Source organism: Cimex lectularius, unplaced genomic scaffold (assembly GCF_000648675.2).
Source record: "Cimex lectularius strain Harlan isolate CLEC.00 unplaced genomic scaffold, Clec_2.1 scaffold106, whole genome shotgun sequence".
Taxonomy (NCBI): Eukaryota; Metazoa; Arthropoda; class Insecta; order Hemiptera; family Cimicidae; genus Cimex; species Cimex lectularius.
This window is the reverse complement of record NW_019392769.1, coordinates 1496721-1520231: the sequence shown is the minus strand read 5'-3', so window position 1 is coordinate 1520231 and position 23511 is coordinate 1496721. Positions and strand designations below refer to the sequence as shown.

The following is a 23511-nucleotide window of genomic DNA, read 5'->3' as shown; positions in this document are numbered from 1 at the left end:
CTTTTTTTAATTAATTTATTTACCATCGGTATAAATCTACAATCTGACGAACAACGTTCATTTTCTGCTATCACAGCTGTAAGAACCTCTGTATCAACCGGTGAACTGTGACCAGCCTGGATACAGTCTTTTAGGTCGAATACCACTGACCTGAACGTAAAAACCACAAACTGTACTATCATCATCGAATCTTCGCCCTAAAAAGAGCGTATTTTGTTTATAGTTGGGGCTACGTTATTCTATTTTTTATTTATATTTGCTTTTAAGAAAAGCCTAATGTGTCGTAAACGAATTTTATTGACTCATTTTGAGTTGGAATACAAGACTAGAGAGTTTTTGGAAAGGCAAGCTCAGCGAGTGAACATAGTTAAAACCTTGAAGATAAAAATAATTATTCAGAAATCGTGAGATTCGGTCTGGTGTGATGTAGGTTTCAGAAAAATATTTTCTTTATCGTGCCAACGTTTCGATCTTTATTGAGATCATCTTCAGGGCTCAAAGTGTTTGTCTTCTGTGGAATTGCGCGTCGTGTTGAGAGTGCTGCAAGAATGGCACAATTACACAAAAGACAACCACTTTGAGCCCTGAAGATGATCTCAATAAAGATCGAAACGTTCGTTGGCACGACAAAGAAAATGTTTTTCTACAACCTACGTTACACCAGACCGCACCTCACGATCTCCAAATAATCATTGGCTAACTGTCACTAAACACCACAAATAGTCTTTATAGTTTGAATTAAGTCGAAATTTTCACCTACGAGGAACGGAGATCCCAAAAATATTGGTTAGGAAGCAAATTATTTCTTTTCCAAGTTTAATTTTGCAATTAACCGTTACATCGAGGATTTACAAACTTAATAGCATAAAGTTTCTAATTGAAAAAATACTAAAAGAAATATCAGAGACGTTGTATAGACTAAATATCACAACTACAGCGGAAACAAGCGGGCCTGAAGATGTTTTGACCTTCTTCAAATAGATCTTTATTGTTGCGTGGCGGATGCCTGGCGGGCAAAGCCAAAAAATAGCTCTTTAGTCTTCAAATAAAAAATTGGCCTTTCACAGTTCGTCTTTCTCAAAAATAGTTTTAAATTATTCACATAAATGGTAAATAATGGACTGTTCTTTTTATTCTAACGGAAGCAAAAGAGGCAAAAGATATGGTTAGCAATATTTTGGTCAGCCGCAGACAGTTCTTTCGGTCTACTGTTCTTCTTTGCCAGGTTGACTTTTACAATGTAACTCTACCTGAGAGACAACAAAAAATTTTATAATATACGGCACTTTATTGTAAAATACCAAAAGAAGAAACAGAGACGGCGATCATATATCACAACTACAGCGGGAACAAACGGATCTACAAATGTTTTAACCACCTCCAAATGGATCTTTAGTCATCAAATAATTAGCTTCCTTGGTTCTTCTTTGCCATGTTTAATTTTAAAGTAATTAATCCTTAATTAAGGTTTTGGTTGAGATTAAAAAAGTCAGTGTCACAAGCGGGATTCGAACCCACGATCTTCGGCTTGATACGCCGCTGCTCTACCACTTGAGCTATCGTGACTCGATCCACTCGGACACTAACTTCCCATCTCAACCCCACCTTTTGAATTTTCCCTGCTTTTTGCCTTAATTAAAGATTAATTAATTGAAAAGAATTTATTTGGTCAATCGGACCACGAAACCTAATAGATTTAATTTCAAAATTTTACATAAAAATTTGAAAGAAAAAATGGTTCTTATTTTTAAAATTACCAAGAGCAATTCTTCTTAATTATTAAGAGGCAACAATCAAGGCATAATTATGTTTGCAGCCATTTTCTGTTTTTCTTCTGAGGGCCAAAGATTTCGTCACGATTATTTTCCGAAATGAATTGTTCGGAGAGTTTAATTCGCGATGAAAGCCGTGTAAGCCCAATTGGGCGCAGGGGCTTATGCAGAAGGAAGCGGCCATTATGTCACTTTGATTCAAGTAGGTTGTTGAAGGCCGGGGAATTAGTGATGTAATCACCGCTATTGGTATGTCAGGCTAACTAACTCGATAATATATTATGATTTATTTGAGGATGTATCAATTTAGACTATTAGTCGATCCGGTGATACGAAGAACTAATGAGAACTAGGTCGTTACCTGACAATCGGAAAATACCCACTAGTTGATGGTTCGACTATGTCAGTAATGAAATCTAGCTTATTTATATTGATGAAAAAATTCGTTAAAACTGAATGTCTCGATCCTTGTGAAATTTCCGCTTGGAGTCTGCGGGATGACGAACTTGTAGTTTGTTCGTTTCGGAACAAGGAAGATAAATAATATCTTTAAAAGTTTTTTATTTAAAAATCGTGAGATGCGGTCTGGTGTGATGTAGGTTTCAAAAAAACATTTTCTTTATCGTGCCAATGTTTCGATCTTTATTGAGATCATCTTCAGGGCNGGCACGATAAAGAAAATGTTTTTCTGAAACCTACATCACACCAGACCGCATCTCACGATTTCTGAATAATTATCGATTAACGGTCACTAATCACCACACATTTCTACACTTGAAGATAGAGTTTTGCAAGTAAACATAACCCTTATCATTCAATTTTTTTGGGTATTAAATAAAAGAAAAACCCTATTTCAAAATCCCTACGAACTTTACGGACAAACCTCTTTATGAACATAAAAAAATGAAGTTCACACAGAACATAGTAGTTCAACCGAATTTACCTTCAAAAATTTGACACTTTCTATATTTTTAAAAATTTAATAAATTTAGTAAATTGTTCATATTATTCAACAGTTCGAATGTGGTATCGAAGATAAATCATCGCAGTTAAATTATAAATATTATTCCAAATAAATTATACCAGATGAAAACAAGAAAATATATTAAAATCGAAAGAAACGCAGATACACGAATGTAATCAAAAATAGTTTAAGCTATAGAAAAGAACGATGAGATCCTTCCTTTGGCAGAAAGGGGGTTGAATAAAGGAAGGAGACGTGACTCTTCTCCGGCTAAACGATTTTCCTCTCTCTCGAAAACAAAGTATGAAATCACGGGGCTAAACACAGGGCATAAAGTGCTGTTAAGTCCGTTTGGGCCAGGAAGTGCTCTAACAGTCTTAGGCCATCCCCTCGGGTGCGGAAACAGGAAGTGTTCCGAGCCATTGACGTCAGTGATCGTAATGGTGGGAAATAAAAGCTGAGAGAGGCGCTAATGGGCGCTACAGCAGGAGTGTTACACTTTGTAGACATCCACTCAGCCCTTGGTAAATGGGCCTTACTTTACCACCCGGGTTAAATTAGATGTCTTACGGCCTAAACTCCGCAATCCCATTTATTTGGACAATATGTCTTCCTCCGCCTTCGCAGTTTATACAGAGATCTTCCCTTTTTTGATTGTTGTACGTTTAAGCCCCTATTGTCCGCCGCAGTCAATGCATTTCAGCTTCTTCTTCCGGCATTAGTGGTACTTTAGTTACGACCTGTCGATCCGTGGTTAAGTGGTTTCTGGATTAATGTTTCCTACGATATACAATCTCGGTGTTCGATGTAACTGAATTGAACTGCATTCGGTTATTTTAACATTTCAGATCTGACACCTTCTCTTATATACACCCAGCTTCCCTTTTAATTATACATTATTAAGTTTTTAATGAATCGATAATGAGTGCGACGTGATAACTACGGTTATCAAAAAACACTCAATATTGTGTTTAGTTTTGGAACTATTGACCAAATGGACAATTAGCTTGTTCGGTTTTTTCAGCGAGCATCATGATATTTTGTCCTCTTTCGTGTGGTGTACTCTAAAGAGATTTCATTTATCATTTGATAATACATAGCTATCTGTACGTTTATACACTGACGGGCAAAAAATTCCACCCAATTCATTTTTTTTTTCATTGTCTAGATAAAAGAAAATTGTGCTCTTAATTTGTCTTATTGTTCTTATTAATAAATTTTGGTTTATGCTATGTTTTAAATTGGGAATATCAATTAGAAGTAAACATACTTAATCCTTAATCCAAAACAAGGATAAAGGATTTTTAAATGTTTACTTTTTACGGAATTTAAAAAATGTTTATTTAGTCTCTTTTGAATTCTGAAGAAATAAACTGTTTAGTTTTCATCTTTGTTTTCCCAATTTCAATTTTTAAACTTAAAAAAGCCACTTAGTGCTGAGGATGTTGCGCGAGGTGTGGCACTATTGATGATGAATGTTCCATCAGATATGCTGCTATTGCCATCGGAGTTCCCTACGAAACGCCGTCAGACGTTTTCGAGAAACTGGGTTCTACCATAGAAGGCCCGGTTCTGGACGCCCTAGGGTAACAGAATCACAGGACGACCGTTTTTTGACTTTAAGAATTTTGCGACACCGGCACCTTACTGTTGTTCCAGCGATTCATCAGCTCCAGGAAGTTCGAGATGTCCAAATTTCTGGACGCACCGCTCGAAGAAGATTAAATCAGCATGGACTGATGGCATTTCAGGACCAGAATTGACCAGAACACCCACAGTTGCATGGGTCGCATTTGCTCGAGAAACAGCCATTGGTCTTTGGACGATTGGTCTGCTGTGCTTTTTACAGACGAAGTGATGGATGTGCTCTTATTTGTCTTTTAAGGTTATGTCAAAAATGTTCAATGTGGTTAAATTCTGGAAAACGGCCTGATGTTATGCTGTTGAAGGTACGTTTGTACTACGCGAACGACATGTGGACGGGCATTATCGTAGAATAGGATTGTCGCTGATTTCATCTAGGATAGGCTGGGTGGTCAATTCTGGTCTTCTTACTGGGCGAAAAGCCATCAGTCAATACACTGAAATGAAAGGTACGAAGCCTGTAATTTTTCCCAAAGCCAACCATTTCAAGTTGCTCAGTGATGGTGCGGACGGGAATTCCAATGGAGAGTCGCAGAGTTGGCTTGTGGATGGTCTTTGACGGCCACTCGCCATGCAGATGAAATTTTGGAAGATCACGCGTTGCCTATCCTCGATGAAATCAGCGACAATCCTGTTCTAATGCACGATTATGCTCGTCCACATGTCCACAAGTCACTCGCATACCTTCAACAGTATAACATCAGGGTCTTAGCCTGGCCAGCCCATTCTCCAGACTTGAACCCTATCGAACAATTATGTGATAACCTCAAAAGACATAAGAGCACGTCCATCACTTCCTGATACACTCCACGATCATGAAAGGACTATTTCTGAAAAATGGGCTAACCTCCAACAAAGAGACATTTCCAGACTGATTAAAAGTATGCCGAGGCGTCTTTGAGATTTAATTAAGGCAAGAGGAGGAATCGTGATATTGAAATGATAATTAAAAATCTAAAACAAATTTTATCTCTCCTTTTTTCATTTTCTTTAACAATTTACATTTTATTTTTACTTTTTTAGACAATGACTCAATTATTAAACGTTAAAAAACGTGAAAATTTGATTAATATATAAAAATATATACAAATCAAGTTACATTAGAAGTGGATGGAATTTATTGACTGTCAGTCTATGTACCAATGCTGCAGGTAAAATGTAGTTTTAGATGTACGTTTTTAATGACCTCGTGATCTTTTAAAATTTCCCACCGCCATCCTAGAAATAAATAACAAGAGACGTAAGATCATTTCCTCGGTGATTTAACATTGAAGTCGGACTTTTAAGAAAGGGGGAAAGGGGCAAATTAGAATTTAATACCGTCAGTCCTGATTGTGCTCCCAGTCGACATCCATCCCCTCCCGGAGTAATGATCATCCGGCCGCCAGCCGACCCGTCAACCGGCCACGTGTTTATTTGATCAGATGAAGGGCCTCCTTGCCCCCCTCCCGCCACAGGACATGCAAACAAAACCAATTATCCGACAAAGTGAAATTGGCCGAGGGGTTCTCAAGAGGAACGGAGACCACCCACTTCCCCCATTGTCTCCTTAATGAGGCACGGGAATAAACAAAAGCAGCACCCCCAGCATCGCCTCCCCCGGGTGGCCCCCGCATGGGGTAAACGTTCCCCTGACGTTAGAAAACACGCCACCTCCGCTCTATCCAAACTGGCATCTCAAGCCTATGGAGAAAAGGGGGTATTTCCTGACTAAACGTTTCCCTGGGTAAAGTTTAACTTTATTGGTGGTATTATTATTATCCAGATTGTACTTACAAAGGCCAATAGTTATGTACGCTGAGAGTTGAGTAAAGAAAGGGGAAAGATTCTTAGGGTATGGAAAACAAAAGTGCTCAGTAAAATAGTCGGCCCGAAGTGTGTAAATTAAGAAAGTACGCAAGAATGACGAATTAAAGCAATTATTTGGCGAGCCGGATATAGTTGCCCAAATAAAGAAAGAGAGATTGAGATGGTTGGGTCATGGAAGCCTATCTATGTCTCAAGATTGGCTTCCAAGGAAACTCCTCTATGGGCTGCCAGGAGGCTCAAGAATACGAGGACGCCCTCGGCTTAGGTGTTGGGCGATGTGGAGTAGGATCTACGGCGGACGGGTGTAAGGAGATGGCGCCTCAAGGATGAAGAGCTTACCGAATGAGAAAAACTCAATGAGAAGGATCAGATCCTGCTCTAAGGACTGTCGCACCGATTATCAAGCAAGTAAGATGGTGAAATACGACAATGAAGTTAGGTGCACTCAAACGTGTCACGACGTTACGAGATCAAGCGATAGATTCATCAGCAAAACTCTGCAAATATTTCATACTATACATTTCCCGATAGATTTTCTGGAGGTTTATGATCTCCTGGTTTTCCGTGCCATGTATTTTTCTTACTAATTTCATTTGTTCGAAAATAATTTCTGTACTTTTAAATTTTATCCCTTATTTTATGTTTATATGGTATTTTCCTCCTCCTAGAACTGAACAGGACTGTCCATAAAATCCTGCACTGTGGCATGCAGACTCGGGTCGGTTTGAATTCCGAATATAGTCACAATTTGTGGCCATATAGAATAAGTATATAGGTTTCCTTTTTGTATATCTTACCTGCAATATGTTCCTGCATGCAGTAATACATAATAACAATACATAGCTTTATAAAAAAAAGTAAAACGGAAAATATTTGTCTGCTGTCGAACTGAACATTGACAGCATAAACTTAATATCAATTTTTAAAAAATCACTGTAAATTCCTAGAGTAGGTTGAATAACTTGAACCTGTAAGAAAAATAAAATGATTTCAATCTGTTGAAAATCATACGGAGGCGGCAGCCAGATCCCTACTTTTGTGGCCGGCTTAGGCCCGGCTTCCTTCCCCCATCTCAAATATACATGTCTAGACCAGGGATGAAAACCATTTTAAAAGATTTCATTTCTGACATGTCGTTCCACCTTAATGCCAACAAACTCGGGAGATAACCGTTAGGTACATTAGGTCGAGGGATTTACTTCCCTTATCCATTAAAATGTTGGCGGAGAGGGAGCTCAGCAGAGGAGTATAAATAAACTAAGCCCGAGAGGGGGATGGACTGAATTTTTCTTTCACATTATTAAATGTTTTTATTAAATAACAGAGCGCAACCTTTTCCGTATGAAAATCTGTTTTGACGACTTACACTGTAAATGTTAAATTAAATTTTCTACCGCTGAGCTGTCACTAAAGTCAGTAACAGCTAGCTGTCTGTTCTTTCAATTTTTCCTCCTAGAAAAAGATTTTAGAAACATCATTTTTAAAAATATAAAACAAATTAAAATTATGAATGAATGCATATTGAAGAGGGAAAAGCCATTTGATTTAGTTCAATAAAACAATAACGAAGTCAACTCTACCAGATAAAATATGACACTAATGAGAGAACTAAAGTAAATTTAATACAATTAATTAGGGTTTTTGTTGAGATAAAAAAGTCAATGGCACGAGCGGGATTCGAACCCACGATCTTCGGCTAGATACGCTTATTTACGTTTATTTCCAATTAATTATCCTTTTTATGTAAGGCCTTGGTTGAGATGAAAAAGCTGGTGTCACGAGCGGGATTCGAACCCACGACCTTCGGCTCAATATGCCGCTGCTCTAACCACTTGAGCTATCGTGACTTCGATCCACTCGGACACTAACTTCCCATCTCAACCCCACCTTTTGAATTTTCCCTCCTTTTTGGTAAATTTAATATTAAATTAGCCGTTGTAAAATTAATAGAAGGTCTCAATTGACCAGTGTTAATAAATAAAATGTATAAAGATGATTTAAAGTGGCCTATAACATTTTTAAAGAATATAGGTTTCCTAAAACATAAAAAGAGAATCGAGATGGTCGGAAAATAATATTAGATCGAATCACATCTAAGATAGGCTTCACCCAAAAAAGATTCATGAATCATCAGGGCTGATGAAAAAGACAGTCTAAAGCGCTTTAGAACTGATGATGGTGATGATGATGATGACGACGACGACGACGACGATGATGATGATGATGACGACGACGATGACGATGATCATTATGATGATGACGACGACGACGACGATGATGATGAGGGTGGTTGTGGTGATAGTGATATAATTACCTCGGACCGACAAATAAATCACTTTCTTTTATTCATTTCAGTTTCAATATTTAGAAGAAAAGAAGATCGAAAAAAAGAGAGATAGCGTAATAAAGTAATGCGTACGGATAGAAACAAAAAAAACGAATTTTAAGATAAAGAAGTCGAAAGGAATAAATTGGTCATTTTATTGAATTAGTATTGATATACAATTAATTCAGTAAAAAAAAATAAGGAAGTTAACTTTACTATATAAAATATGACACTAAGGAAAGGACTAAAGTGAATTTAATATTAAATTAGTCGTTGTAAAATTAATAGATGGTCTCAATTGATCAGTTTTAATAAATAAAATATATAAAAAATATTTAAAATGGCCTATAACATTTTTAAATAAAATAGTTTTTCTAAAACATAAAAAGAGAATCGAGATGGTCAGAAAATAATATTTTTATGACAGGCTTTACCCAAAAAAGATTCATGAATCATCAGGTTTAATGAAAAAAACAGTCTAACGCGCTTTAGGACTGATGATGATGATGTTGTAATTACTTCGGATCGACAAATAAATTACTTTCTTTTATTCATTGTCACACTTACAATTAGGTTATCTTTTTTCATGCATAAATTTCAATATCTAGAAGAAAAGAAGAACGATAAAAGATAGATAGCGTAGTTAAATAAAATAATACGTAGGGATGGGAAAAAATTTAAGAAAAAGAAGTCGAGAGGGAAAAAAATTTGTCATATTGTTGAATTAGTATTGATAGCCAATTTGTCAACAATATCCAATTTTAAAGGCCTATATATGGATATGATCGTAAAAGGTTATTTAAACAGCGAATTCGATGTTTTATCATTCTACTTAAACAGTAAAGTAGAAAACTTAGGCTACAGAACATTGTTTCACAATTATCGAGTATCGACATTTTAAAATAAGAAAATCTATATTTTTTATTTTCATAGCATAGGACAGATAGTGTGAAAAAATTAAAATCCATCTAGTACATACATAGAATATTAAAGAGACAAATTAATTTAATTGTATCGAAATTTTGTTTCGATGTATGGATATGTTAAAATAATAAATTGAATCTTTTTTTAGCCTTCTGAAGTTTAGTGTAAGACGTGAACTTATTATTTTAGCCGATGAATCGCTACTTTTCTATGAAATTGAAACTACATGATATATCGATTGTTTTGTTTAGGTGCTAAACAGACGAAAATGCCCAAAAGGTCAAATGTAACTAAAAAGAAAATTTAATCGGCTATTTCTTAGCCACTCGAAAGGCTTTCTGTTTAATTCATTTAATATGCATTTCTCCAATACCCGAGTGGGAATTAATTGTTAAACGGCCCCTCTACCGATAGGACTAAGTGCCGTTGAGATTGAGGTGTCTCGTTAATTATAAAATTGAATAATAGAGGGGCGAAGAGGGTATCAAAGCCGGGCGTACAATATTTATATCCAAGCCACAACTCTATTTGCTGTGATTACAGACTGTAGAATAGGCTGCAGTTAATATTCAAGCCGAGCGTTTGAGCATGCACAAAGACGGGGGTAAAGGGCCCTCATTACCTCTGCGCCCATCCTCCTCTTAAAGGGAATTGTGCTCCCTTTCGGTCAAACGACCAAAACTGGATCTAATATTATGTATTTCGAGTTCATTAACTGCGAAATGGGTTTATTGTCTTTGGAACGCCGTTTTACACGTTGAATTAACGAACAGTGCTATAAAAATTTTCCTCACTTCTTTCGCGTTACATAAAAAGTGTTGGGGGGAGAGAAAAAGATAGAGAAGCAAAAAGAGAGAGGGTGGGAGGGAGGGAGAGAGCGAGAGCTAGATACAGAGATAGAATTTCAGATAGATAAGTTGCAAGTATGAGGTTTAAATTGTACGAGATAGCTGCATATATANAGAGAGAGAGAGAGAGAGAGAGAGAATAAATAGATGGTAGACAGATAGACAGAAGAGAAAGGTAGTAAGATAGCTAAATGTATTTGGAGGGTGAGAGAGAGAGAGAGAGAGAGAGAGAGAGAGAGAGAGAGAGAGAGAGAGAAATAGAAAGAAAGAAGATATATAGACAGAAACAAAGCGAGAGAGAGAAATTTAAAATGGATGTATAAATATAATGCGAGAGAGAGAGTGTGAGAGAGAAACAGACAGACAGGCAGTGAGAGAAAAATTCCAGATAGATAAGTTGCAAGTATGAGGGTTAAAGTGTGCGAATTATGTGCGAAAATTAATATGTCGAAGAAAGACTGCATCAACGTCGTGGACGCCGGATATGTAGTTAGATAAATAGTAAAAGTGAGACAGTAAGATAGCTAGATATAGAACGATAAATAGATAGATAGATAATTGGCAGATTGTAAATATACAGTAGAGCAATTCTAGGTAGATATATAATTACATAGATAGAGGAGAAATAGCTAGATCTACTAGAGAGAGCAAGAAGGAGATAGATAAACAGATATATATATAATAAATAGGTTGTAGCTAGACAGATAGAAAAATAGATAGAAGAGAGAGGTCGTAAGATAGCTAGATGTATTTGAAAAAGAGAGAGAGAAAGAGAAAGAGAGAGAAAGAGAAAGAGTGAGAATGAGAGAGGGAGATATAAATCTGTAGGATAGATAGACAGATAAAAAGAGAAAGATAGACAGTAAAGTAGTTTGATTGATAAATACATACATAGATAGATAGATAGAGAGAGAGAGAGAGAGAGATACATATACATGATACAGAAGGGTAGTAAGATAGATAGTTTAAGATGAGTTAACGATAGTTTCATAGATAGGCGGGTTAGAAAGAGAAACAAAGAAATATGGAAATAGACAGCGAAGGTAAATAAATAGATAAACTGGAAGAGAGAAGAGAGATAGAGAAGTGGCGTCCATATGAATAAATTCAATTATGTTAGTTACATAATAATCACACATGAAACATATACACAACTGTAAACAGTAAAATTCACGACATCACACCAAGTATTTTGTAAATTTGATTCATTAGTGTGGTAAATAGAGTAATAATGAAAGGGAGATATACTGAGACAGAGAGTGAGAGAAAGAGAGCCATCATAGCACACACATAATTGGTGTAAATGTCCTGATATAAATTTTTCGTATATATTCACTTTAAAATCGCAAAATTAATTTGTTAATATTATAATTGATTAGTTGTTTAAATTATTATAATCAGTAGCATTAAAGTTTGAAGTCAATCGAGACAGATAATCTAGCCATCTGCATTACTTTACGTAACGTTAAATAATGAGAACACAGCAGATGAATATTTCTTATATTCGTTCATACCACTAAATTATGAGTTAGGTCTCTATTTCCTCCTTGTAACTTTTAAGTTTAGTTCATTTGCAGACCTTCTTATACGACGCGAAGTACGTTTTATTATGATTCCATGGTCCGAGGTCGTTTGTTGAAAGGTGTTTCATAATTTGGTCGTGTCAGGCGGGTTTCGGCTTCTCGCCATCTTCAATGCTCATTCTATTGATGTCACATTTGACAAACCTAAACATTGGGGACACACAGACCAAAATAATCAAAAACGACCAGAATAAAATTGTAATCCTGCCTGCGTTGGGTGATATGAACTCATCAGTTTACTCAGTCAGTATATGAATTTTCAAAAACGTGATTTACGCTCAGTTTTATAAAACCACATTAATTACGTGGTAAAATCAGAGTTTTATTGTCAAATATTTCGTCAGAATTAAAACAGTTTTGATCGCGTTCTCTTTGAAAATAGCGTACACCAATAATTTAACGTGTCGTAATTGGCCACATTAACAAAACGCCCGTACGTTAGACGAAGATAATGAAAATGCGTACATTACATTTTATGTCGATGTTTATGAAATAAAAAACATTATGGGCGCGGCCACGTGTGGTGGGAATTATTTAGAGTATCGGATTAAACACGTTTCACCTAGGGTTGTTTGTAGCGCGTAGTCAACTAATTCCAATTAGTCGTTGTTTGTCAGTACACAACATTGGTATGTAAAATTGCGCCGATTGCGTCGCAGGATGCATTAGAGGTGCGTCACGAATCAAAGTCCGTCCTCGACGTCAGTAACGCGTTTATCCCCCGCCTCGCCCGCGAAGCCCCCTTCAAAACAAAATGCGATTATTCACGCCCGTGGGGACTTTGTTTTCTCTAAAAAACAAACTCCTGTTTAATATTTGATGGGCTAATTGGTTTAGCTGAGCCGAGGGACGGAACCCAAACCCTCCCCGGGGCCCGTACAAATGTTCTTGAATGGAACCTCTCATCGAATTAATCTCCCTTCGTTTCGATATGACTTTTGAATGAAAATTCGCTAAATTCGCTACTCTTCCAACTCAATTTCGCCCTTTTAAAAGGATTCCCTTTGAGCCGGTCCTACGGCCGACGGCAGCCTAAATTAAATGTCAATTATACATCTTAAGACGTTAATCCCTCTTTTAATTATTTCCAATTTTCTAAATAATGCTCGGAGATAAATTGTTTTCAAAGTTAAATTAATGTTTAAGACCGACTGATTTGAAGCTCATTATATTATGACATTGTTCTCTTAATGAAAATATCAATAAAGACTAAATTGAAAGGAAATTCATTGAATGAAACTACTACAATCAACATTACTATAATTTTCTCCGGTATAATTAGCGGTCAGCCTTCAACATTATAATTAAATTTTATTAGGTTTCGTGGTCAGTTTGACCAAATAAATTTTTTTCAATTAATTAAGGTTTGTGTTGAGATAAAAAAGCCAGTGTCACGAGGGGGATTCGAACCGACGACCTTCGGCTAAATACGCCGCTGCTCTACCACTTGAGCTATCGGATTTCGATCGACTCGGACACTAACTTCCCAACTTCCCATCTCAACCCCACCTTTTGAATTTTCCCTCCTTTTTGCCTTCTTGTTTTTTTTATCTCAACCCAAACCTTAATTAATTGAAAAGAATTTATTTGGTCAAGCGGACCAAGAAACCTAATAAAATGTTGTAAGCAAAATGAAGTATACTTCACTAAAGCTCTCCATGGCCAATTCATTTGTCGCCGAGAATCAAATAGATTACAAGACATTTGAAAAATGGCAAAAAGGAGGGTAAATTCAAAAGGTGGGGTTGAGATGGGAATTATTATTTCCCGGAATAAAAGAGTTTTAATTATCTATGTGATATATTTTTAACATTTAATCATGGGTACTTTTTCTAATGATGAATACGCTGATATACATCTTATGTATGGGTTTTGCTGGTTTAATGCGACAGCAGCGCGTCTACAATACATTGCGGAGGGTGGAGGGCATTTCAAATCAAAATTTTGTAGGTTTAATAAATTCATTCAAATTTCCTTAAGTTTTTTATTTTTTATTTTTATTAATCTTTCCACCTTACCAATCCGTCAGCCGCGGTTTTTTCTTTTCGTCCATCAATTTCTTCATCTTTGAAAAAAGTAATTAAAAAAGAAATTACACCACTAAAAAGGATATTAAATGCAGTAGGTTTTCTGAACTTTTTCTGGTCTCTAGGTTTGGAAATAGTAGTTTAGAATCGCCATAGTAAGTTTTTCGACTTTGAAAAAAAAAATTATTTTTCGAAGTTCACGCTACTAAATTGCTTATTTGACGAACGTTTACAACTTTAGTATTAATCACATCTTATTGTAAATTTAACGTAGTTTTCAATGGTCTCAATGGATTTGTCCAAAACCTTTTAGTTTTGGAGTTACCATTGTTTATTTGAAGCAAGGTCCGAAACTGCTGAGATTAAGACCATAGTTAATTTGGACTTTTTGCTTCCTTTTTGAATGTAGAATATACTAATGATGTCTACTAGTAGTGTTCAAAATCAATTTGAACATGAACTTAACCTCCTGACAAGGAAACGACCAATTTGCATCAAATATTGTTCCACCCACGGCAAAAAATAGCTGTAGGAGCTTTTTCATCATGAAAAACAGTGTACGTAGTATATAGATAAATTATTATTTTAAATATAGTTGAAAATCTGTCCTATATAAATTAACAATAAATAATAAGCAAATCGTCGATTAAGTGTTGAATAATACTGGTTTGAATAATCTAGTTATTAAAAACTATGATTTTTAAAGCTAGTATATCGATATTGTTGATATCAGTATAGGTGTATAAGTACGAAAAGATTAACTTAATTCAATACGCTGAAAACAATGATGCAATCGGATTTTAAATTGGTCAAAAATTGACCAAGTTATAGCAAAAGGTTTGAGAAAAAACAGACAAAAACCTCCCTCAAAAAATTGATGAACTGAGCATCATTTAAACTATTTTCGTAGAAATATGGAGCAATTAATTTATTTCCGAGAAGTCTGCACCAAACGTTGATATTGGGAATCACCTGATGATGACAAGAGTACGAAATTCTCGGATTTTTCTCTGCCCACGTTCGAAAATTCCAACGGTTTAGTATGCGATTAGTGGTGAACTTGAATACATCAAAAAGTTTGGGGAAAAACCAGACAAAAACCTCCCTCAAAAAATTGAGGAACTGAGCATCATTTAAACTATTTTCGTAGAAAGATGGAGCAATTAATTTATTTCCGAGAAGAATGCACCAAACGTTGATACTGTGAACCAACTGATGATGACAAGACAGTTAGAGGTGAACTTGGATACATCAGTCCATAGGATGTATGGAGGAACGTCTTCTTCACCTTCCCAAATCGACATTTATGCAAGGAACGTTAGACAGCAGTCATAGACAGAGTCCCGAAGTCCCTGGACAAAATGAGACCGATACGGCTTAAAATTAAGTCCGGAGTACATCATTAATTTTATTTTTTGAAAAACCTAAAACCCTTCCCACATTTCGGAGAGAGGAATTTGAAATTTCGCGAACATACAGTAAAATATTCAGCTCCTCGTCTTAATTACGCTGCCGGTTTCTTTTTGGCATAACTTTGTTATTTTTTGACGAATTTAAAATCCAAACTGCTTACTTGATGACTTTGGAAAAATAAAGGAATATGATGTTCCCTGGAAATGAATTATTCCACTCTTCATTTCTTAACGGTTGCCTATATGTTATAACTATTATTGTCAGAGTGATAAATGTGGTGTGACTTTGTTTTTATTGTTTTCACTTTTTCTTATTTCCACAGAGTTGGCTTCCGCCCTGTGTCGGAAGCGGGCCTTCCTTCGAGGAATCCGCCACTGTTCTTCCCGCCGCAGTTCGCTCCCCCGCTGTTTCCTGTTATAAAAGGTAAAATATAAATTCCAATATGATCCGTGTACATTTCCTTTATCGCGTTTCGGCCCTCTTCCATTTCTTGTTCAAATCCGTTTAATAGAGAATTGTTTATTTGGGAAAAGTTTGTCCCCGATAATAAAGAAGTCGGAAGATGAGAAGTTTCAGATTTTTTCTCATGTATAAAACAATCCTTTTTTGAAATACTAAAAGTTTATATAAAAAAATTAATAACCTGTAAGTTCCTTAATAATTATAATATGCATTAATTTTTCTAAAGAATTCCGGGCAATTCAGGTTATTTCTTTCTACTTTTTCAATAAACTGTATTTTTTATAAATAAACAATAAACAATTGCTAACAATTACGTTAACTTTTATTAACAAAAATAAAACTTCTACATACAAATTATTGAGTCGCACCTAACTGAAACAGGATAAATTTATGCAGCAGATTGAAAAGGGGTATCGTTACAAAATACTGAACCGTTTTAATTAGGCGTTTTAAATTTGATTGAAGTGGACGATAGTTATTGTCTGGAATATCCGATCATGATTATACCCTCATGATTTGTCGCATGCACTAAAGTCCAAGTAATGGGCATGATGCTTAGTGGAATTATGAAGTTGTTTTGCGGTATATTCCAAATTGACACTAATGTAAGATCAACCATTAAATAATATACACCGACTTGAAAAAAAATTTACAAGAGTCCAGCACAAAATTTGTTGAAATGCCTGACAGTCATGCTCCTCCCGGCTTATACCCTGATGTTGTATCTCTTTAATTGGTATTTTCCAGTCAACAGTATCATTTTTCGAAAGAGCGGTTCTTTTAAATATTTTCCTCTGAACTTTCAAATATTTACTTTTTTTTAAATATTCTATCAATTGTCCGACAAGATTATTTGACAGACCAAGAGGGTTGCCAGGGGCGTCGGTGGTCTCAACGGTTAAGGCACATAAACTTCTTTTTTTTTCAAAAACACGGGCAGCCCGTGGGTTAATGTTACTTATGCTGTTATGCTGGTATTTACAAGCACTAAGAATATGATTAGCACTTTCAGCATGTTTCAAATTGCCGGCATGCTGACCCTGAGCTTTAAAATCAGCAGCAACCCTGTTGGATACAGTTCGCCTTAGAAAGAATATTAAATTTGTCAACGCACGCCACTCCGTGCTTATAAACCTGACGTCGCACCACCTTGTTGAGATCGTTACCATTCAATGGGACCGTTAAAAAGGGAAAACAATTTAATCAATTTTGAAATATTCTATCAATGTTAAGGCTACTTGAATTATCAAGAGACCTGGTAGGTAAGGTGTTTTTTTAGGGAAATTACATTTTTTTTTACACTTCCAACTTGTCTAAGTTTTCAGGGCTATATGGACTGCACAAATTTTATGGGGTTTTGTTAAGTAGAAAAATATTTTAATCGACTAGAATTCATGCAGCTATACTCTCGCGTACATTATTTGCCTTTACAGTTAAATTTGTCAGTGCCTCTTATAACCCTGACGTCGTATCATCTTACTATGACCATTTCATTTAATAGGACCGTTAGAGATGTAATCCACTCAATTTTGAAATATTAATATATATAAATTTTGAGATGGCAACTTGATTTAAAAAGAAGTATGGTGTGAAAAGTGTTTTGGGTAGGGAAAAAATTTTAAAGTTCTTTTGGACTTACATTTTGTCTATGATTGCAGGAAATCTGTGCATTACTCACCTGTTAGGTAGACTATATAGTCTGCATGAATTATATGGAGTTTTATTTCATGGACAAAAATATTTTGATAAATTAGAATTAATGCAACAAGACTTGGCAGTACATAGTTTGCCTTTGACAATCATCACTGCATTGCCACTCCCTACTTACAACCCTGACGACGCACCACCTTACTATGGCCTTGTCATTGAATAGGAGCTTTAGAGATGTAATCCACTCAAATTTGAAATATAGACGGCTACTTGATTTAGAAAGAAGTCTGGTATGAAAGGTGTCTTGGTAGATAAAAAAGATAAACAAAATTTTTGACCAAAACCCATCATCTACGAACTACATTGTAGATAAACAACACACTTTCGGATCTGCGTCTATTTCCATCTGCTTCTATTCAGCATAAAAAAGAGCTTTTATTATACAATCTTGTCGGTTTAACCAGATAATCAAAGTTTTAATAAAAGTTGTAATCCAATTAATTACGGTTTTAAGTTGAGATAAAAAAGTCAGTGTCACAAGCGAGATTCGAACCCACGATCTTCGGCTTGATACGCCGTTACTCTACCATACTTCGATTCCCTCGGGCATTACCTTCCCATCTCAACCCCACCTTTTGAATTTTCCCTCCTGAATGAAAAGTTTTAATTTTAATTAAAAAATTTTTTGACTTATACTTTGTCTGAGATTGCAGGAACTCTGCCCATTATTAGTTAGTTAGGCTAAATTGTCTACATGAATTATATGAAGTTTCATTTCATGGAGAAAAATATTTTGATCAATTAGAATTAATGCAACAAGACTTTGTAGCAGATTGTTTGCTTTGGATGCCTTTGTCAATCATCAAATTCTTCAGATCAGCCTCTCCCTACTTATAACCCTGACGTTGCGTGATCTTTACTGTGGCCTTTTTACTCAATTGCGTTTTTTCCCCGAAGAATGGCTCTTTAAAAACTACTAGGATAAGAGAAGTTTTTGCCTTTAAAACAGCATTGCTATCACTAATATTCAAAAGGTTAAAAGAATCGAATTTCACTATGAATGTTATCCGATTGAATCCTTAAAGATTCAAGCATAGATAGCATACATCATTCTCTAAAATATCAAAATGCTGTTAAATGGCTGAATTGGCCTCTCCTTATTTTATGAAGTGTAATAAAGTAAAGAGAATAATAGTTTTCCGCCCAGACTTTAAAACCTAATATAAGGGATGTAAAAAAAAAGTAAATATAAAGATTTGTGTGCAAAAGAGGTCCGAGGAGGCGTTTAGCACCTGATCCCACTCCCTTTCCTAACCCAATATGTACTCCTGGGCCCAACCCTAATGTAATTGGGCAACTGCGGACTAGTTATTAATAATAATTACGGTCGGAAACAAGACTTTAGAGGCGCCAATTTGCTTAACACACACTCTCTTTAATATATTTTGATTATGCAATAAATAACCGGCTCCGCAGAAGGGGGAGGTGATAAATACAGATTAGACGGGGCCGTGGGTAGAGGAGCGTCATGTGTCTTGATGACGCCTCAGGTGTTTCAGGAGAGACGTTGATTCAATGTCGGTTATTCATTTAGCCTTTCTCTATAAACTTAATTGGCAAAGCCGAGTTGCGCCGAGTTTGGCACACTTAGCTTGATAATCCCGCGCAACGTTTCATGCAAATAATCCCTTTCTATTTGTAAGAAATATTCATGGTGGAAATAGATGGATGGGCTTAAATGGAAACCGTTCTAGCGGAAAAACACCAATTAAGGCAAAATTTGAGGTATGCAGTAGAACGATAATGTACTAAGCGTGCACGATTCCGCGGAAGTACTCAGTTCATAGAAGCAGAAAATCTGCGGGTTTTCTGTATTTAAATACTAATTCAGCCTCCCTTTCAACAAAGAACAAACCGAACTACACTTGTAGTGAAACAACATACTTTCGGATCTGCGTCTATTTCCACCTGCTATCTATTCAGCATAAAAAAGACGCTTTTATTATACAAATATTGTCGGTTCAACCAGATATTGTCAAAGTTATAATCATAACAATCTCCATTTTTTTTTTTAAGTAAAAATTTGTGTGTGTGTGTGTGTGTGTGTGTGTGTGTGTGTGTGTGTGTGTGTGTGTGTGTGTGTGTGTGTGTGTGAAATGTGTGGTGATTAGTGACCATTAATCGATATTTATTTAGAAATCGTGAGATGCGGTCTGGTGTGATGTAGGTTTCAGAAAAACATTTTCTTTATCGTGCCAACGTTTCGATCTTTATTGAGATCATCTTCAGGGCCTGGGATTTACAAACATTGTTTACATATAACAATTACATTTTGGATGTGGAAAAGTGAATTTATACAATGCAAAATATATTTTTTATATATTCAATCAAAGTATTTCTACTCACTCAAAGTGTTTGTCTTCTGTGTAATTGTGCCATTTGTGTAGGTTTTGGAAGGCCCAAGCTGAAGATGGCCAAATGCCGAAACGCGTCTTCAGACAAACTCAACCAGATCGAAAACGACCAAATTCAGGTTCACACTCTGCAGAAAACGCTTGACAAATCCCAAAGATAAATGAAACTATTAATGAAAAGAATTTCTTTATTGAAACATTTTGAATAGGAAAGCAGAACAATTCCTCGCTCTTATTTGATGCAAGAAATTAAGTTTCTGCAGCCAGTTATCATACATTTTCCCGAAATTAGATTTAGAAGCAGTCAGAAAGCTTGGATCTATTTAAAAAACATTGACGGAGTTAAATGGCGCGACGTCTGGGATATAAACAGGGAGAGGCGAGACGCTTATTTAATTGATTACTACTTTTTTTACATTCATGTAACTTCATTATTCTAAACAGAATATTACACCAATTGTCGGTGGGCTGGTTTGGCGAGGAAGCTCTCGTGTATTAAAATCTCGGTCGATAGGTGGCCCCGGAGGATCAGAACGGAAGAAGGAGGGTCATACTCACACAACCAAGAATAGGCCATTGACACACTGATACTTACTTTTGGGCCAAAGCAAGCGAGTGTCCAGCAGGAAGAGAAAGTTGCTCCATGTGTCGACACCACTTAATTAAAGGTTGTCATTCCTTGGATACATAAAGGGAGCGTGTAGTAATGCCTTCCGATGTGATAATTGTGTTTGAGCACGGCAGCGAGTTGTTCCAATTTTCAGAAGAAACAATGTGGTTTTACTACATATAGTACTTTTTGTATATCTCTTCTTGTTTTTCTTTGTTATGTATATTGAGAGTGGATGTATTTATTAGTGTGAGAGGCCAAATGCGGAATATTCAGTACCCCATATACCCTCAATTAGATTAGTTGGATATAGATAATAGAAACTCGTGTTAACTCGAATAAAGAAATGCCCAGTAAGATCGTGAACGCCACCTTCTTTTCTTAGCAGAAGAACGTTAATTTTTCCGCAGTGCTGAGCGTGGCGAATGGTAGAACCAAAAATAAAGCTATAGCAGTCCTTGAAGGTTTGTTGTTGTTTGTTTTGGTTTTGTTTTGTGTTAAATTGTACGATGCCAGATGTTAGTAAAAAAGGAAAATTAATCAACCCTTTCATTCAAAATGCTACCTACTCACTCGAAAAGTACTAACAAATGACACGCTTCAATTCGGGCCGACATACCTAACTTGTATTCTAACGTCTAACAGCATACAACGTTATAGGATAGGGGATGTATCTACTATGAATGAGAGTATAAGGGCAGGTCAGAAATTAACAAAAGAAATGTATTGGTCTGATTTAATTAATGCGTATTTAAGAAGAAAAATACGCTTAAACAAAAAACAGCTATAATTCGTGGCTGCCATGTTACCTATACCCTAACGTCTAACAATGTGACTATATTTTCGCCTTAACATCTAACATTGGCCCTACCCTGTTAGATCGAGCAATAACTAGCCGATTCTTACAAGTCTACGTCATCATTTTTCTCGATCTAACATGACCCAACAGAGTTAACTTGGTTAACACAAAGATTGTGAATACGTAAGTTTGTGAAAAGGTGAAGGAGGAATGTCGAATTTATCCCACGGTAATTGATTAGGAAACAATGTATTTAAGAGTGTGTGAGAGTGTGTTTAGATTGGGAAAGAGTGGGCTTAGTTTTAAAGACTGATGCGTTGGATGCTGGAATGACCTAGCTGTTGGCCCTGTGGCCTAACCTCGGCGGCGGAACGGGTAAGACTAATGTCTGACCCCGGACGGCGAAAACCCGAGGTGGGTGATTCTCGCAGAAAAAATGTGAATTTCCGGCATGCCACGAAAGTCATAGACAGGACTGAGCTTATATAAATCAATAATCAGTAATCAAACCGCACTATAACTGCTATTATCCATGAACTTTGATTTTGGTTTATTGAAGATAGAGAGCCGTTCCATACCTTCTTCTTAGCTATCAACACAAATAAAATTATTTACTTTACACAAAAACAAGAACAACATGCTCACCCGGCTTTATCTTGTCTTTGTCGTTCTATTTCTTTGCCACACTAAGAATTGTCGCAGAATCAATTTTTTATCAATATATAGACGTCCGTACCTGGGTGTAGTCGTTTATAGAAGTCCACTATGTCCTCAAACACTTTATGATATTAAGATCGTTATGTTTATCATGATGTTATGAGTTCCGGACGAACCATGGGACGTCAGTTGTGTTCTCAGGACATTTGGTTTGTTTGTATCCTTGTGATTTTGACTACTGACTCCCAGTTATATAGCAATTTTGTGGTTCGCAGTGTGTATATATATAGCCTTTATATTTGCCCTAAATACGAAGATCAACGCTTTTTATTTTGAACCTCAATATACATCATAACACAATTGAGTACAAAGCACTTCCTCCTCCATCCCTCAAACGAAAAAGCATCTTTCTGATTGAACCATTTTCTCATTGGTCGGTAGGATTATTCAAAAGTAGCATCACTTTAAGCCCTTTGCAATGTTTTGGTTGGATGGAGTATTTTTAACATGACGACATCCTGTTTAAAGTCCTGGCTTACATTTCCTAGTAATTCATCATCTTCGATTGATCGGCAAACTAATCATCTTGCAAGCAGGTTTTCCCAGTTTTTAACATCACCCCTAAAAACCTCGACTCTGGCGAAAATAGCAAAGTAAATCCAAACTTGGTAGAGGTCCATAGTTGTATTCCTGCAGTTCAGTCACTCATGGCTGGTAGCTTCTGTTTACCCGTAAAATTAAGCATAAATCACCATCTATCTGTACATAAAGCGGTACAAAAGTATTTCGTTGTTTCATTATGTTTGTCTTGACATTTGTATTTTCTTCAGTTCAGAAATCGCTTTACAATTTGGTAAACGTGCCTATTCTTCCTTTTCGGTAAAGTTCGACATGAAGAAAAAATTCTAAAAATACAGTTTTTGGTACATTCTGAGGCTCTAGGCTCTAATCTTGTCTTTTTTTTTGTTTTCCAAAAGTCGACTGATTTTGTTTTATTTTAAGTTTAAAGTTAAGGCTGGATAATTGGACAAACTCAAAATGTTGTATGTATAAGATATTCTCATAAATAATTAAAGAAAACGACTGGACGAAACTTCACAACTCAACAACTTTTCACGAAACTTCTTTGATTTACAAATAGCAATGGGAGATCAGATCCCAACTTAGTCTCTTAGACAACTACCAGGCTACGATCTTTGAATCCAATTTCATTACATTTGCACGGGATAAAGTTCAAATCCCCAATTTACAAATTACAGCACCCATTTGGTTCATTAATTCACCGAAATAGCCATTACGACCAGTTAATTTACACCGTCCTAGCAATTTGTTGGATATTATCTGGGTCGCACGCGCTAAAATTAGACGTGGACGTTTGTGTTTTTTTAATTGGCCTGATCATCACCGACCCAGTTGAAAGATGTGATTCAAAAATTAAAACAGATAAATGAATTTTAGTTGTTATTCGTCATAGTCAGTTCACATTGTAACTCACTATAATAACAAAGAAATAATCAAGGTATTAAATTGAGTAAGTCTAAAAAAATACTTTTTCGGAAAATTTGACAAATGTTACTTTATAACTTTCTGAGATATCTATGATACTTTT

The 23511-nt window shown here is 36.0% G+C and overlaps 1 protein-coding gene and 1 non-coding gene across 2 annotated transcripts in view; one reads left to right on the top strand and one right to left on the bottom strand.

Annotated features, from left to right (window-relative positions):
* The window catches only part of LOC106662135 (dorsal root ganglia homeobox protein), a gene marked incomplete at its 5' end in the record, with an annotated part of 92011 nt that overhangs the window by 57468 nt on the left and 11032 nt on the right, over positions 1-23511 (top strand). The window contains one exon of the mRNA XM_024227553.1: positions 15633-15733. Within this exon, the coding sequence (XP_024083321.1) occupies positions 15633-15733 (101 nt within the window). The remainder of the gene's footprint in view (positions 1-15632; positions 15734-23511) is intronic.
* On the bottom strand, positions 7963-8036 carry Trnan-auu. The gene has a single exon. It is a non-coding gene; the product is annotated as a tRNA-Asn (tRNA).